This window comes from Thermoascus crustaceus (genome assembly GCF_041956765.1).
Source record: "Thermoascus crustaceus strain CBS 181.67 unplaced genomic scaffold VTN00scaffold_2, whole genome shotgun sequence".
In the NCBI taxonomy this organism is placed as follows: Eukaryota; Fungi; Ascomycota; class Eurotiomycetes; order Eurotiales; family Thermoascaceae; genus Thermoascus; species Thermoascus crustaceus.
In genome coordinates, this window is record NW_027192528.1 from 484,665 (window position 1) to 502,219 (window position 17,555).

A 17,555-nucleotide genomic window follows, 5' to 3' on the forward strand; every position below is an offset into this window, starting at 1 on the left:
GAAGTTGGCTCCTCATCATCCGAGTCCTGTGTATCTTCGACATTTATCCAGTATGGGTATAGATGTCACGTTCACTCGGGAGCGTATCCTTGTCCGTTCACAACGACCCATTCAAATGCATGTCTCGTGGCAATTTCAGAAGCATAGTAATCCAACTGTGGAAACATTTCAGTTTCAGCGGGGTGATTTGACTTGGGACTTTCAGGATATGTTATTGAAGACGGTGTTTGTACAAAGATGTACAACCATCCTTCTTCTGTGCTTCATCTACTAAGATCGAGCCATCAGTGAGTTCCCACGACCAGCACTAGTACTGCAAGTAATGATCGCCGCTGCAGTCCTGGTGTTCTCGAGCCGCAAGTGGAACGTCCCGAATGTCCATCTCACCGAACGGCTTCCATGATGTGAGAGGGGGACTTGGATATTGTCAGACTGCGCGAACCTAGTAATCCGAAGGTATGATGATGAAAGCTCTGATGATTTGAATCTACCTAACTAACTGACTATTTATCTCATGGAATTAGGGGTTAAGACCTTCTGAATATGGATATATTAAACGATTCCGAAAGAATGATGTATCGATGCAATATAAAGGGGTATTGCAAGGGTATAATAGCCAATCATGGGTATAGGCAGTATAGTTCCTTTATTGCAGGGATCATGACCTTCTGCAGATCCGAATCGGCGTGTGCTGACTAGGCTGATAGGTCTCTTGGCATACCACTAGGTTATTGTGGTAATATTCGGCTGACAGATATTCTTGCCTACTGCTGTCGGTTATGTAGAGCAATCTCCAAACATCCGCTCTTGACATTGTACGGGTGGACTTAGACTTTGATAACGATGACCTTGATGATCTTAATCCAGAGCTCTGGATAAACGACTGTTTTGAATCCATCCAGGCTGCGGCATCCAGGTCATGAACGGGGAGACCATTCTTGACGAAACGAAGCACAGTTGGAATAAGGTCAGTCAGAGTGGCCCCCAGGAAGAGAGCAGCAACATTAGGTCGGCGACGTGCACATATCCTGACAAGCGCTTCATAGGAACGTTGTTTGCTCCCGTCGATACCAGGTGCATGGGGTTTTTGCAGTGCGACCCAGGGTTGATTTGATGCTCCCTGGGTCGGACTGCATCATCTCTGTCTAAATGCTTTGCACGGAAGAGTGAGTCAGAAATATGGATGGAATCGGTCAAAGGCCAGATACTATTAAATACCTGCCTCTGAGGCAAACATTACGACAATATGTGGGGATTTTGAGACGCCAGGGGGTTCTCTTGCTCCCGTCTTGCTTCCTTGTCACGAATACCAATGAGCACGCGATATGCCTGAGATCAATCCTGCAGACACAGATATGGGTGTCGACACGAATAACCAGAACTGACTTATTGTTAGTATCATACTTTAAATCCTATATTGAAGTACTAGCTGTGTACCTACCTGCTTTTCAACGTGGGTGATACATACAAGGCAAGTTGTGTAACATCCTACCTATGTACAATAGTACACCCACCTACCTGACTTTCCGACTGTGCAGGCAACCATCATTAGAACCTTCACCTTTGGAATAGCTTGTTGCCTGAATCACGAATCCACACCTCACTCTGGGACGTGATTATCCGCAGTTATACTCCCATAATCTTCTTCTTTTCTGTTATATCCTCAAGACACGGATTAGAAATTTCGCTCCATTTAGAGAAGCATCCTCTCAACAATACAATCACGTGTCGATCTTCAGCCTTCCTCCTCTATAGATGCAGCAAGATTAATAATTCATTTTTACTGCCTATACTAGTTATACGACTGGCCTTATAGAATGAAGGTGTGAAGGTCGACAAACAAACGCTCTATATTATCGGATACAGGGCGCACTCCTCACTGTCCTGTATCCTGTATCTGTACCTGTACCTAATCAGTCAACAGGACGGCGTGGAGCTGATAGGTAGGTATATATATATATATATATATATGTAAGGCTTTCGAGAAATGGATCTACACAGAACGGGCTAAAGTTCCAAAGTTACCAGACCGCGGAGTGTGCAGTACATACCAAGGTAGACAGGTATCCACGGCTCCAATGTGCTGTCCTCGGCCCGGGACAGCTGACCCGGGGCCTCGGAGTAGAGTACGCCGGTTAGGCCACCGGTTTACCGTCGGAATGCGCTGCAGGAGATGTGATAGGTCATATCACGTGGTTTTTTTTTCTGCAAGTGATGACGAACGCCGAGATGGATCTGTCTAGTGAAGAAAAAAGAGGTGGGGATGGGATGTCGGATTTAGATGTGTGCTACGTCAATCTTATGTACTGAGCTGATGGCATGGTGACCTGAGGTCAACTTGAGAGGATAGCTGTCTAGGTACCTATGGAGTAGGTAGTTTAAAGCCGGGCTGATAAAATATAAATTCGTGAACTATGCAATAATGCCATTCAATTCAAAACTAATAGAGGTATCTCAGAAAAGTAAAATATGCAGGCGACAAAAAATCTACCAAATGCAAGCACTATTGCGCCTTATCCGACTTCTCCAGCAGATATCGATACACGACCGAAAAGTCCTTGCCCGGGTTGGCCTCCTCCGTCGCATCATACACCCGCTGCGCCACGGGCGCCAGCTCCAGCGGAGTACCTGACTCCTGGGCCGCCAGGACCGCGAGCCTGAGGTCCTTCTTCATCAGACTGACTCCGAACCCGCCCTCGTAGTCGCGACCCGCGGGGGCCGTCGCGACCACCCCTGGCACGGGGTTGTTGATCTCGCTGGGCCAGCACCGTCCAGTGGAGGAGTTGATCATGTCCGCCAGGGTCTTGGGGTTCAGACCCCATCGGATGCCCAGGTTCATGGCTTCCGCGGTGGCGATGTTGTTGATGGCGAGGATGTAGTTGTTCGCCAGTTTCGCCGAGACGCCCGTGCCCTGTTCGCCCATGTGCCAGACCTTCTGGCCCATCATGAGCAGGACGGACTTGACGCGCTCGACGAGCGCGCCGCTCTTGGACGAGGCGCCGAACATGAAGGACAAGGTGCCCGCGCGCGCCCCGACGACGCCGCCGGACATGGGGGCGTCGACGAAGCGGCCCGTCAGCGTGGTGTGGATGGCGTTGGCGACCTCCTTGGACGAGGCCGGGTCGATGGTGGAGGTGTCGATGAAGAGGCGCTCCTGGGCCAGCTGGGGGAGAGGGCCACGCTTGAGGATACAGTGGAAGACGTCCTTGATGTGTTTGGGTTCCGGGAGGCTGGTGATGATGGTTTCCTAGAATTGCAGAAAAGAAATGGTTATCAGTCGAGAAGCACGGAAGTATGTAACCCACTGCAGATGTATGTGCTTAGATCATCTCAATCTGTCCAGTGCTGGGCAGATGTCTATCTTCTCAGCCTAGACTAGGCTCGAGAATCTGATAATTACTAAAGTAATACCCATGCAAAATAGGTAGTCTAGTATATGGGCAGCCCTATCAGAGGGTAAACCGCAAGACGCTTCGAATCTTGCCTCTCAAAGCCAATAAAATATAACAGACAACTGAAAAACTAGCACAGGACGTCACCACTTACCGACTTCTCAGCAACCTCTCTCGCATTGGCAGCCACTTCGACGCTCAACACGTTCCCGGGCGCAGCTCCCGGGACGTCCGCGACGCCCGCAGCCCTGGTCTCCTCGACGAACTTGCTGGTGATCTCCTTACGGACATCGCAGATCACGAGGGTGTCAGAGGCGGGGATCTTGGCGCGCAGGTTCTTGGCCATGGCATAGCCTGTTGGGAGGCGTTAGATGCATGAACTGACAGACAGGCAGACAGGCTTGTGCACATGGCACGTGTCCTAAGGAATGTAGGGATGGAGGAGTTCAAACATACCCATCTGGCCCAACCCGATGAATCCCCAGGTGGCATCTCGTCGCAGCGTCGTCGAGAAGGCCCGTCGTGTGGAAGCTGGAGCTCTGATCGAAGAGGTCGAAGCAGCAGTGGACAGGGAGAGCCTCCGCAGAGGAAGGAGGACCGAGGAAGCACTCATCTTCGCGGCGCAGGGCGTAACCAGACGGCCATAGCACACTGAAGGGAGGAAGAAGCAAGGAGGAAGGATAGAGAGAAGAGGAGGAGAGGAGAGTCGTAGGTGGTCTGGAGGAAGAGCTAAAAGCGCAGACCAATCGGGCGTGTGTACTCCGTCGAGCACGAGATGCCTGGCGACATCCCGAGGTCAGCCGGCGGGGAAGACCTCAGCATAGAGCTGTATAGAGCAGCTGGTTTATCCGATGCGGGGTGAGGCTGCGCCGCCCGGGGCAACGCGGGGTTCTGCGAGCGGCTCCACCCGATGGTTACATGCATTGACTGGCTGAAGGCCTTCGCGATCACCTCGGAATTGACTGTTCCGGCAAGGAGGCCTACACCTACTGTGCTGCTTGGGTACGGACGCTGCCAGGGTCTGTTGGCCTCGTGCAAAAGCCCGTCGTTTCTACATACTGGATGATTGACGCACAGCAGCCGCTAGCATGCTACCTACCCCGTGTAACAGACCCCTCCATGGCCACGGGGATTGTATGCACCGAGCCCCTGAATATACCCTACGAATTAAGAGAGTCGTAGATATACATGGTCAGATCTGCACCGGTTAAAGTTTGAACATATAAAATTGATCCTATATAAAGCGCCAGGGAAAAAAGTACCAAGTAGCCCACACCACCAGACACCCCAAAGAGACTGCAGATCCTTAGCAAGAGCTCCGTCAACAAACAAGATGCAACCAGTTCCATCTGAAACTGCGCCGGGTATGATACACTACCAATGTGAAACAAGCACGACGGTGCAAGCAACATGCATGACAAGCCCCTGGAAGAAAAACAAAGCAACAGGCCCAAAGAGCTAGCAAGACAACACACAACTCACTAATATATGATCAGACATGTCGCTAACCAGAAGGGATATCAAACATAGATAGACATTAGACTTGCTTCGTAAGCATTTCCCGTGTCGGCAGCTGGGCCTCTTCTCACTGCCCCGGTGACGCAGGGCTGCTCATCGGCCCGCTCAGGTACTCCGGCGGCACCTTCGGAACCCGCGGCGAGCTCGCCGTCTGTGCAGCGGCCCGCTGCTGCGCCCGAAGGATTTCCCGCTGCCTCTCCTTCTCCCGACTGTTCGCACTGCCGCCCGTGAGTCGTCTCATGCCGCTTCGGATCATCGATTCGAGCGAAAGCGGACCGTCTGACACCTGTCGCGACGCCGGTCCTGGTCCTCCGACGGATATCGAAGGCTGATTGAGCGCAAATCGTTCATCCATGTCCGACAGGCTCTCCTCCGCCTCATCATCGGAGAAAAAGGCTGCCTCACTGAAACCGCTGGGCGGAGTGGTCTGCGACGTCGCCGACACCGGTGAGAATAAATGGTTGGCTGGAGAGGTGACAGAGCGGATGTGCATAGCTGGCCGCAGCGCCTGGTTCGCGCCGAGCGTTGCTCCCGTCCCAGGGGAGGTCACGCCTGGGCTTTCAAAACGCGAAGTCGAAGGGCGAGATTCGGCAAGGCCATTGTGGAACGACGACGTAGACGCAGTGCGGGCAAGAGATTTGCGCAGGATGGGGGCCGTCTGCTGGTCATAGAGATTGGCGCTCGTGTCAGGATAGCTACCAGTAAAGCCTCGCAACGTTGAGTCAGGAAATGTCGAGGAGAGAGATGCAGTGCTAATCTCAGTTTCTTCGAAGAAGTCGTCCAGACTGTCCAGCTTCTGCACGATGTCGCCCATGTTCCCGTCTGTCTGCGTGTCGATCGACTTCATGGTATTTGCTCGCATGGCCGGGAAGAACGTGTCGTTATAGTCGTTATATTCGTCGGTATGGAATTCTACCTCCGGTGTAGCTGTTCCTTGGGCTTCCATACGGTCCGCCTCCGCACACGTGTAGAAGACAGCGTGGACGTTGTTCCTGGTAATGCTAGACTGCGCAGCTGGCATTGGGATGGACCATCCAGTCGGTTCCGGAATACCGTACAAGCTTTGAATACGCTCGTATTCTTTGCGGATCGCCCGAGACGATGAAGACGAGGCCATGCTCATCCGGAGGTGATGGCGTTCCATAGGGTTCCCTGAAACAGTCATTATGTGGTCCATCACTTGTAGCGCCTGGGGACAGAGCTCTGTCTGCAAGAGTCGTAGCAGAGGAGATATCAGATCCGGTCCGTGGCAAGTGATCTCATTCCGTCGCATGTCAATCTCGGGAATCATCACGCAGAGGATCTTCATCGTCTTGATGCGGAACCAGGTCGTTGTATTTGTCAACAAGCCCATGAGGAAGACCAAGCTCTGGACATCTTGCTGAGGGAAGAAGTAAGAGCGAATTTCAGATACAATGTGGGTCAAGAAGTCTTTGTCCGTCTTGTACTGTCCGTGTGCGAAGCCCACCAAACAGGCGGCAAGGCGAGGGCATCCTTGGCGTTCCGCAACGCTGGCAAGCAGATTCGCACGATCAATGAGCTTCATGTCGCTCACTTCCTGATCATAATTATAGAGGAAATGAGGCAGGTTGGCCAGAGTCGCAAAGAGCAAGCGGTTGCCGTCACCAACAAGCTCGTTGTTTGGAAGCCCAGTCAGCCTGTGCAGCAGGTTCAATGTCCCGTTGAATGATTCAGATGACTTCAACCCCTTGTAGATCAGGTTCTGGACACCATCAAATCCACCCTCCCATTTAGGAGGCTGACTTTCAATGAGCTTTGTGACCACTGCCGGATCCCCCATGTCAACTTTATCTAAGAACTTCTCGAGCATGCCGACACTCTCCATGAACTCTCTTTCGTGGATCGTATTCAGACATGCACACGTCGTCCAGAACAGCTGAGGATACCGCATCAGATCTCCAGGAGCAAGAGAGTTGATAATAACTTTCAGGGTAGTCAGGATCTCCATGGAGAAGGTCTGGTAGTCTGTCTCCTCATCTGCGATGGTGTTTGACAATCGAGCGAGCATATCAGCAAGCATCCTCGAGTCGAGAGACGTAGAGATGCAACGGAACACTTGAAACGACCTGCACGCGAGGTGTCGTACAGGACACGAGGTAGCCCAGTTCAATGACTCTTTCGCCCAGAGATCGTTGATTCCCTCATAGGCTATGCTGAAGAAATCAGCGACCTCACGGGTCACCCGGCTCATCGCTAAGGGGACCCTGCTCCCGTCCTCGCCATCATCTTTGCCGTTGTTATCTTCATATTCCCAAATAACCGACGGATCACTTTTGCGGATTGACTCGACGAAATCCTCTATCGACTGGCGTGTACCCGCAGGAGCATCGTCCTCGATTTTGGAAGTAATAAGCTCATGGATGAGGTGAACAAGCATTTCTCTTGCCTGCTCTTGCACCGTGAGAGTATAATGATCCCAGAGTATCAGAACCACATGCAAGAGTTTAATGACACTGTCGAGGCTAAGCGTCACTGGCGCTACCATCAGGTCAACGAGGAATATGAGGGCAATCTGTCCCAGGGAAAGACCGGCCTACAAAAGTTAGGTAAAGAGAAAAGAAAGAAATCGGAAAGGGGAACTTGCCTGCTTGTTGCCGACAGGTAATACGGTGTTAAGGTCAGCAACATATGGAAGTCCTTTGGTATCAGGCGGAGTGGGAACCACGTCTTTCCTCTCCTGCACCATGTTCTTTGGAATGATCTGCATCAGGAAGAACTCGATAACTTTGGATCCTGCAGGGGTGCTTGACAAGAAGACAACTATTTGTTTGGCGTATTCAACGAAGTTTTGCTCCTTCCGATCCAAACACAGGCTGATAATGAAGTCGAGAACCAGCTGCACATTTCCACCATGCGGTCCCGTGGCCAAAGCTTGCCAGAGTGCTTGGACCTCATTTGGCAAGATAGTGCTGCACCGGATCGTGATTTCAAACAGGTTCGCAAGAAGCATATACGATCGGGCAGTTGGCCCCCCGCTGGGATCGACCTGCAGTTCCATGGTCTGCACCCAGGGTAAGATGGCCGCAACCATGTTTCGCTGGCTGTCAGGCTGCAGGTTCTTGAAATGCAGCGAGAATTCCGAGAATATGGTGAAGGCGAGATCCGAGTGTTGCTTGGCTAACCGTTTCGAAGTCTCGAACTGGGCGAGCTTATACACAGCTGTTGTCTTGTCAGAGATGCTGATATCAAAATCTTGCAGCCTGGAGCTCTTCTGCTGCCTTTCTTCCAGTGTTCGAAGAAGCCTCGCGGACTTCATCCTGATCTCGCGTTTCTCGTTTCCGAGCGTGAAAAGAACTGCTCCGAGAATTCTCCAAAAGGCAAGGGGATAATCAGTATGCTCGATAAGCACTTGCGTTACCACTTCAAAATAGCTTTCCAACGCCTTGGGACGTTCTGTTACGTAGCACATCTCAATGGATCGTTCGAGCAGGTAAGGGTACTCCTTGTTGTGTACGATTAAGTTCTTCAGAGCTCGTCGACCAATCGCATGCCACTTGTCGCTAAGAGTGTTGAAGATGATATCAATCCAAGATAGCATTCGTCCAACGTCGAACTGCAGCACGGAACCACTTTCGGTAGTAATGCTTATCGGGCCGGCGCAAAGCGAAGCCATCGCACTCAATGCTGCGGCTCGTAGATTTTTCTTCTCAATTTCCATGGCAGCAGCCGTGTTCCGCATTTCCCCGGTCTCATGTTGATGCGCCATGGCAAATTTGCGCATGTTCTCCTCCCGTTGGGAGATCTGGGCCTGGTTTGGGGAATATCCACACCAGTCCTCCATCAAGGAAAATGCAGACTTTCTGGACTCGAAAGGCATCCAGCGAGACGGATCCTTTGTGCGGTTAATACCCTCAAAGAGCTCCTCCATCAACCCGCAGTAATGATACCGTAACCTCTGGAACTCCCAATCGTTTTGCACTTCAACGTCACTTAGAAATATCCGAAGATCCTTTGAGTATGTGACGAGGTTATTGACAATCCAATCGTCATTATACACTTCTGGCTCTTTCAGGAAATGTGACGTTAGCTTGTATACATGCGTGACTTCGGTGCGCAGTCGATCCGTTCTCCGATTTCGTCGTGGGCTGCTTGGAGTGCGATGATGAGTGCCAATGCGGACTTTAGCTTCTTCGTTGCACGTTGTAACCGCATATTGTAATGATTCAAGCAGCGTTCGATAGAGGTTCTTGTTAATAGAACCCAAAGCGACCACTATCGCATTTCTGATGGAATCGACGCTAGCTGACAGCAAAGGAATAACAAAAGCAAAGAGGGCTCTGGCAGAAGTGATCTTGTCCGGACTTTGTTGTTGCGAACCCTTGGAGGCCTTGCGTGCATGCTGAGCATTGGCTAATTGGCTTTGGGACTGGGCACCGACGCTGTTCAGGGTGGTGCAGGCCATCACGAGATATAGTTTCCACTGTTCGATCAAGATCTCTGCTGGCGTGGTAGTTCGACTAATAGAGCGTCCTTGGCCAACATCCAGGGACGCGTACTGGGGTGGCCGAGGACTTTCAGCGAGCGCCGTGATACTCTTGTGCATCTGCACAAGCCTTGCACACACTATCTCTCTGCCCAACATAACGGCGAAGGGGCACGTTTCGAAGCTGATGCGTATCAGGTTTGGAAAGACCTTAGACCATAATGTCGAGTCGTATGAGACCTCACTACTGCAAAGTTCGATCAATGTGTTTTGCGATGCACTTCTTCGCTTTCCTTTCTGCAATCGACTTCTCTCGGCCACAGTGAGCTGTTCATCGTTCAGATTTAGGATCTGCTGGGAGTCGGCTTCAAGAATCCGGATAATTCTGGTATTTTGTTTCCCAAGCGCGCTGTCGAATTCGGTGACAAGCCGCAGGACGGTGATTGCAAATGCGCGGACCCTTCTTGATTGTGAACAGAGAAAGAACAGACCATGTGACTCGATCTCCTCGACATGAGCAAGAACACTCGAGAGATCGAGCTGCAAAGCCCTACACCCAGAACTGTTCTTATCGGTGCAGTCTGCAGCTGCATCCTTCGTCTTTTGCTTGATCTCCTCTATCCAGATCCTAAGCAGCTCAACATAGAGTCTCAAGGTGGACTCAATGTGACCCGGTCCGAGCATGCCTTCATCCGACATTGTAGAATACCGAGCGTCAAAGTTGAAGATGAATCGCGCAAATCCAATAGTAACCTGCTGTGCGTGTGATTGTCGAGCAATTGACTTTAGTGACTCCGCGGACGAAACAGCTATGTTTGACTGGACATGGGCTGTTCCTGTACAGAGGAGGTTGATCAGGGAGTTAAAGGGTATGTGATCCGATAAACAGCGAGGCAGTGCTTGAACCGCAACGTGCAGAAGGTCGTAAAAGCCCTGTTTTTGGTCTGGGCCAGTAGAGTGATCATCTCGCTCTCGCCTGCCGAAACTGAACGCCTCAGATATGGGAGTCTTAGGTGTTGACCCACTGAATTTCTCGTCCAAGGCTGCCTGACCACCAAACGTGTTGTCACAGAGCAGAGTTATTTTACCGAGAATTTCACAGAACCGAACGTAATACTGCCGGGCGTTGTCATTCAGCTTCGAAGTATTGACGGGACGTGACAGCGACTCGTCCCTATTCTCCGAAGCTCCGGGCTTTGGGTCAGTAAGCAGCTGAGGTCGATGGAGAAAGGGCGAGGGTGAACTGGTCTGTATATCGCCAGTCAGGTTTGGAGTAACCCCTATCGGGAAAGGAGGATATAGCTGTTCTGGGTTTTCCATATCAGACATTACGGCCAGGAATGCGCGAATCCCAATCACCATCTTCTCTGGTTCCATTTGCTCGATCTTCAGTTCCTTTCCAGAAAGGAACAGATCGGAATTTATGAGTGGAAAGATGATACTGCGAAAGCACAAGTCAGGATGTTTGAAACCGATCATCCGTATCAGTTGGATTAGAGGTTCCGCGACTGCAGGTTCAGTCGTCAAATAAGTCCTTCGTCCCGCCGGAAGCGCGACCCTCACTACCTCCTCGACCTTTCTCAGAGCAACGTTTGGAGGGTCAGAGTAGCGGAAAAGGTAGGTCCAGAGCAGACGGCACATGGCCTGAAGTGCAGGTCCCCGAGTAGGACGGTCCTTCAGCTTCGGCGGGAGACTCATGATCACCGAGAGCCACTGAGAAGCAAATGCATCCTTTGACGAGACACACAACAGCAATATGTGCAATGGAAAGCCAGCCGACCAATGCCGGGGTTTCGTGAGCAACTGTGCCAATCGGGGCTGGACCAGATCCAAGAACTCTTTCCACTTGGGGAGAGACAAATCACAACCAGGATTCGCCGCAACAGGTAACAGTAGTTTCTCGAAAATATAACAATATGCTTGCTTGACTCGTTGACCATGAGCGTTCACAAACAATCGAGCCAATGACCGCATGAAGTCACATGATCTGCTCCAGAGCTCCTCCGGATAGGTCTTGATGCGAATGTGTCTCATGCCCAGCACGAGTAGTTCAACCTTCGCATCGACCTCCCTCGACGGTCCGCGAAGAGTTTCATCCTTTTGGTACCGTTCGATTTCCGTCAAGAACCTGTTGGTGACGCTCGCGAAATTTGTTTCGCTCATAATTCCAAGAAGTTGACCATATATCCTCCAATTGGCCATTCGAAGAGGCGATGCAGCGATCTGGTCCGGATCGACAGACTTTAGCTGGCCAAACACAATATCTTCCAAACGGGTCGCCATATCAGGCGTTATAGCAGCTAGGCTGCTCTGGTTGAAGATCTCCATCAGGATTCTGCATACCAGGTATACGGATACTGTTGCTCTTCGCTCGGCCACCATGACATCTTCTTGTCTGGAGAGAAGTGAATGAGGTGGGTGCATGGGTTCTGCATTTGAGGAGGACTCGCTGCCTGTCTGAACAGGCTCTGTATTACGACGGACAAGTAATGGATTCTCCAAAGGAGCCGGCTTGAGCTGGGGGAAAGAAGTCAGATCAGATGACGGTCATTCAAAGTTTGACAAACATCAGCGTACCTGATGGGCCATTTGCTTAGCGACTATTGCTGCCTCGCCTTTAGCCTTCCGCCAGAACATAATCGTGTCGATTAAGGGCTTCGGCTTTTGACGTGCAATGTGCCCAAGAGCACAAATAAGCTGGTCAAAGTTCGGATCTGCTCCTGGACCGCAAACTTCCTCCACGGGAGCTTCCAATTCCGTCATTTTCATTATACATTGATTTATTTTGCTGTCCGCTTGACCGACGAACTGAACATCTCATCAGCGAGAGCCCTTCCTCCACCCATTGCAAGCGGAGCCTTACCGAATTAAAGAGATGATGCAAGGCGTATTCCCCAACGGTCTTAGATTCTTGGTGATGATGCTTCGAATGAGTGCGGCTGTGGGAGGGATCCCGCCGCGACTTCCCGTTAGACAGCATTTTCCGGTGCGTAGGATTCGTAGGATTCCCGTTCGTGACTTCACCTGTGTCATTATCTTCAATGGTGCTCAAGCCTACCGGCTGGGTATAACTCGTCCCATTGCTCCCCGGGCTGGCATAATTTACATGCAGGTCAGCCTGCTCCTGCCGTCCACCGAGCGTCGACTCCGACTCTGAACCACCAGCACGGCCAACGGCTGCGATCAACTCGGGGCTCAAAGGGGTTGCGGTTGTGGAAGAGGCCGCGAGGCTCGGGTTCCTCGAGTGCTGGATGCCATGCACGATCGATGTCTGACGGTGATGCCCGTAGGAAGTCGACGACCTTCTTTCCAAACCCCCCTCGTATCCTATACCAGAGCGGCCAGCGGTCGGGTCAGGACTTTTGGAGTGGGACTGGCCGCGGCGACTTTGAGGTTGAAGCGTCGAGAGACCCAGCGCGACGTTGTCACCAGCTCTCCCTCTAGCAGCGGACGCCTCGCGGCTGTGGTTGGCAGAGGCCTGAGGATTTCTTGCAGCTAGACGTTCCGGTGGAGAAGAGACATTATGGTGCGACGCAGTGTTCGACTCGTCAGGGATGAGGGGCATCGTTGGCTGTAGCGGCGCAGCCTGCCGCATCGGATGGGTTGCCGCTGCAGAAGCATTAAAACGTTAGATACCCACAGGTCTACCGAGAATATGAAACCTTCATGAATGCAGGGTCCAGTGCACAAATGTTGGTGCTCGCGATCAGGGCGCCTAAGGCCCAGAACAATGGAGCCGCGGGATGTTCGAGATGGGGGAGCAGGGTCACTCACTATTGTGCTGCATCTTTAGCAGTCACCGCTCATTGGCAACTGGAGCATGCACAGGCAGGGACACAGGACAATCGAGAAGCCAGAGTGCCTCTCATCGTCGCCCATGACAGCTTTGAAAATGGTGTCCTGGAGAGCTCACCTTTTTGCCCAGGCGTTGGATGTGACGAGTTGTGAAGCGGTTTCTCACAACGGCGCCGGCGGCTCAGCAGCACAGACAGCGGGCCGCTCTGCAGGCCACCCAAAGGGGGCAGATGTCAGAAACTCACCTCCAGCCTACAGACTACAAGCTGGCTAGGTTTCTCAAGATCTTTGTGTTTGCGTGTGCTGCTAGCCCAATGGTAGTTTGTTCTATGTTTTTACCCCTGGTGCCTCCGGATGTTCCGTAGGCTTCCAGAGGCGCTTCTACTGGCCCTGATCCTTCCACGACGCGTTGTTCGCTAGGAGCGCGTCACAGTCCATTCCTCCAATGAAGAATTCCATATGAGCACATGTTCAGTTACTGAAATTTACAAGAGATCCCTGGGCTTTCAAATATGTTCCTTTCCCTGCTCCCTGCAGGGGATACACCGTACTGTCGGTTTCCTGCCATGCGGGGACTGGCGCCCAGCCACAATCTGCCCTTACAAGTCAAGCCATTCAAAAACTTCAAGAATTCCCAATTGGGATAATTGAGGGATTCACGTAGAAGCGGCAATGTTAAATAGCCGCGTGCATGTATCGATCTAGTCCTCGACACCCTCTACTTCTAATGTTTCTTTCGCACATACAACAATAACCTTTGATTGGATCTGACATTGAATCGTTAGATCGCCGGTTCAAATACGGAGTGCTCCGTACCCCGGAGTCTTCCCGTCGTCCCGTCGTCCTCATCAAGCTTTGTGTTATCTATCTATACTCCGTACTTCCCCACTTTGCGCCTCCGCCTCAGATCATTCATACTCTGGTTTGAAGTTATCATTGTCAATCTTCCGTGGGGGGCTAGGTGCTCGCGAACAACTTTCCCCCTCTGCCTACCTAACCTACACAGGTATGTAGTAGAACTCATTGAACAGGCCTCGGGTTTTGACACCCACACAACAGTCCAAACAATACCTGGAATGTGTCCGTATAAGGTCTCTTCGTATCATTCACAGGTCCCAGTTAATTTCAACCATAACAGCCAACAGGCGGATACCGTACTGAAGAGATTTTTAAATGGCAAAAAATAGCAAGACCTAATGGACATGGTTGCTCTCGGCTGGGAGATCCTGGTCAGGACTGTACACCACAAAGTGCGCGCCCCCTTGCACAGATGCCTGCCTCTTCTTGCCCCCTTGGATTTGCATACTTCCTCACTCTTCCGCACTCCGCACCGTGTAGAGGGAGAATAAGCGCGTGGAAACCCGCAGAAGGCGGAACTCGGCTACAGCCCTGTTCGGAAACCTTTTCGGGAGCCAGGCGTTGTGCCGTTGCGATACAGCTGAGCTCGCCGTACGTCTCTACCCCATTTTTGGCCGTGTTGGGACTCCGCCTCTCTCACCTGTTGGGCCGAACTCTGCATCCGACGCGCCCTCTCCTCGGGTCACCAGGAATCCCACCTCAAGGGAAACCCGAAAGACGGAGCAATAGATAAGGTAGTTGAAGCCCGTGTCATTCACGTGGCAATCGTATCTCAGACGATCTGACCATCTGGCCGATATCGATGAAAAACACCGCGCAGGACGCTGTCCCATACATACCTGCGCAGTAGGCACACCGCGATACAGGACGATACAGTGCAAGGGAGGTCAGACGGAGGAGCTGCCAAACCCTCGAGTGTCCAGAACCCGTTTTCCACTAAAGGGCATCCGTTCCGACTCAGCTGAACCCTTCCCATCCACTCTCCCCCGACCCGATCCGTCTTTGCGCCGGAACTTCGACTCATCCTTCCGGCGCTACCTGCAGCTCTGCATACATTAACTGGGCACAGAGTGCGGTCACTGCGGTGGAACTAGCTGTTGGACCGTTCGACCTTGGAGTGTGGTTCTGCGGCGCCGCTGGCTGCTCCGTCCTCCGTTGTCGGTCCGTGCTTTGGCGCTCTCCGTTCTCCGTACTTTAGCCATCAGACCACCTGGTCGAATACTTTCCTGCGCTCACGACTCCTTCTCCCCCTGATCTCTGTGATCAATCCTTGAACCCCTGGGACAGGTGAACGGTCTTTAAGATCGGAGAGGTATTGACCTCTCGCCACCGTCCCTGCAACCTCCTCACCTGTCTTCCCTGTCGCAAGCGGCAACATGGCCCAGGTTGACACGCTCGATCTGATTGTCCTGGTGGCCATCCTGGTGGGTAGCATTGCCTACTTCACCAAGGGGACTTACTGGGGCATTCAGAAGGATCCTTACGCCACCTCGAACGGAACCGCCAACGGTGCAAAAGCCGGCAAGACTCGAGACATCCTTGAGAAGCTTGAAGAAACTGGCAAGAACTGCGTTATCTTCTATGGCTCCCAGACTGGCACCGCAGAGGACTATGCCTCGAGATTGGCCAAGGAGGGATCTCAGCGATTCGGCCTGAAGACCATGGTGGCAGACCTCGAAGACTATGACTACGAGAACCTGGATAAATTCCCCGAAGACAAGGTTGCCTTCTTCGTTCTGGCGACCTACGGAGAGGGTGAGCCTACGGACAACGCGGTCGAGTTTTACCAGTTCATTACGGGTGACGAGTTTTCGTTCGAGAGTGGAAGCTCCGCCGATGACAAGCCACTGTCCTCTCTGAAGTATGTCACTTTCGGTCTGGGTAACAACACCTACGAACACTACAACGCTATGGTCCGGCAGGTCGACGCCGCTCTGACCAAACTTGGAGCTAAGAGGATCGGTTCTGCTGGTGAAGGCGACGATGGTGCTGGTACAATGGAAGAAGACTTCTTGGCCTGGAAGGAGCCCATGTGGGAGGAACTCGCCAAGGTTATGGGCCTGGAGGAACGTGAAGCCGTCTACGAACCGGTTTTCTCCGTCACGGAGGACGACTCGTTGTCTCCGGAGGACGAGAATGTGTATCTTGGCGAACCGACTCAGGGTCATCTCCAGGGCAGTGGCAACGGACCGTTCTCTGCTCACAACCCGTACATTGCTCCGATCGCTGAATCCCGCGAACTGTTTACTGTCAAGGATCGCAATTGCCTGCACATGGAAATCGATGTCTCCGGAAGCAACCTGACCTACGAGACTGGTGATCACATTGCTGTCTGGCCCACCAACGCTGGTTCAGAGGTCGACCGGTTCCTGAAGGTCTTCGGTCTTGAGGAGAAGCGTCACTCGGTTATCGCGATCAAGGGTTTGGATGTCACCGCCAAGGTCCCGATCCCTACTCCAACCACCTACGATGCTGCAGTCCGGTACTACATGGAAATTTGTGCTCCTGTGTCCCGTCAATTTGTTTCCTCTCTAGCCGCTTTCGCCCCCGACGAAGAAGCCAAGGCCGAGCTTGTCCGTCTTGGCGGCGACAAGGACTACTTCCAGGAGAAGGTCTCCAGTCAGTGCTTCAACATCGCACAGGCTCTTGAGAGCATCACGTCGAAGTCGTTCTCCAGCGTTCCGTTCTCGTTCCTCATTGAAGGTATCAACAAGCTCCAGCCTCGGTATTACTCCATTTCGTCTTCGTCCGTTGTCCAGAAAGACAAGATCAGTATCACCGCTGTCGTTGAATCTGTCCGTATCCCGGGTGCTACGCACATTGTCAAGGGTGTTACGACGAACTATCTTCTCGCCCTCAAGCAGAAGCAAAACGGTGATCCCGAACCCGATCCTTATGGTCTAACTTATTCTATCAACGGTCCGAGAAACAAGTACGATGGTATTCATGTGCCCGTACATGTTCGTCACTCGAATTTCAAGCTGCCATCTGACCCGTCGAAACCCATCATCATGATTGGTCCCGGAACTGGTGTCGCTCCGTTCCGTGGTTTCATCCAAGAACGTGCTGCCCTTGCAGCCCGAGGCGAGAAGGTCGGCACTACGATTCTGTTCTACGGCTGCCGCAACCGCAACGAGGATTTCTTGTACAAGGATGAATGGAAGGTATGTTATCATGCTGACATGTGTTGTCCCAATCTGTTCGTGTGCTGACTCATCTCTGCGCAGACCTACGAAGACCAGCTCGGCGACTCCCTCAAGATCATCACCGCCTTCTCACGTGAGACTGAGAAGAAGGTGTACGTTCAGCACAAGCTGCGTGAGAACGCTGCCTTGGTCAATGACCTTCTGACGCAAAAGGCGAATTTCTACGTCTGCGGTGACGCGGCTAACATGGCGCGCGAGGTGAACATTGTTCTCGGTCAGATCATCGCTGAGCACCGCGGCTTGACACCAGAGAAGGGCGAGGAAATTGTCAAACAGATGCGGAGTAACGGCACTTACCAGGAGGACGTGTGGTCGTGATTTCAATCTCCTTCCTGGGAACTT

General features: G+C 52.2%; 3 protein-coding genes across 3 annotated transcripts; 1 reads left to right on the forward strand and 2 right to left on the reverse strand.

The window, feature by feature from the left end:
- Window positions 1-2,503: 2,503 nt before the first annotated feature.
- On the reverse strand, window positions 2,504-4,005 carry VTN00DRAFT_3687 (uncharacterized protein; the record flags this gene model as incomplete). The annotated part of the gene is made up of 3 exons (XM_069430031.1): window positions 2,504-3,247; window positions 3,547-3,746; window positions 3,849-4,005. 3 exons carry the CDS (start codon window positions 4,003-4,005, stop codon window positions 2,504-2,506), a joined length of 1,101 nt encoding a protein of 366 aa, XP_069289208.1.
- A 972-nt stretch (window positions 4,006-4,977) lies between these two features.
- On the reverse strand, window positions 4,978-12,949 carry VTN00DRAFT_3688 (uncharacterized protein; the record flags this gene model as incomplete). Its single annotated transcript, XM_069430032.1, has 4 exons — window positions 4,978-7,464; window positions 7,516-11,871; window positions 11,932-12,162; window positions 12,218-12,949. The coding sequence occupies 4 exons, from the start codon at window positions 12,947-12,949 to the stop codon at window positions 4,978-4,980; spliced, it is 7,806 nt and encodes a 2,601-aa protein (XP_069289209.1).
- A 2,434-nt stretch (window positions 12,950-15,383) lies between these two features.
- Window positions 15,384-17,531, forward strand: VTN00DRAFT_3689 (uncharacterized protein; the record flags this gene model as incomplete). Its single annotated transcript, XM_069430033.1, has 2 exons — window positions 15,384-17,171; window positions 17,235-17,531. The coding sequence occupies 2 exons, from the start codon at window positions 15,384-15,386 to the stop codon at window positions 17,529-17,531; spliced, it is 2,085 nt and encodes a 694-aa protein (XP_069289210.1).
- Window positions 17,532-17,555: the final 24 nt, after the last annotated feature.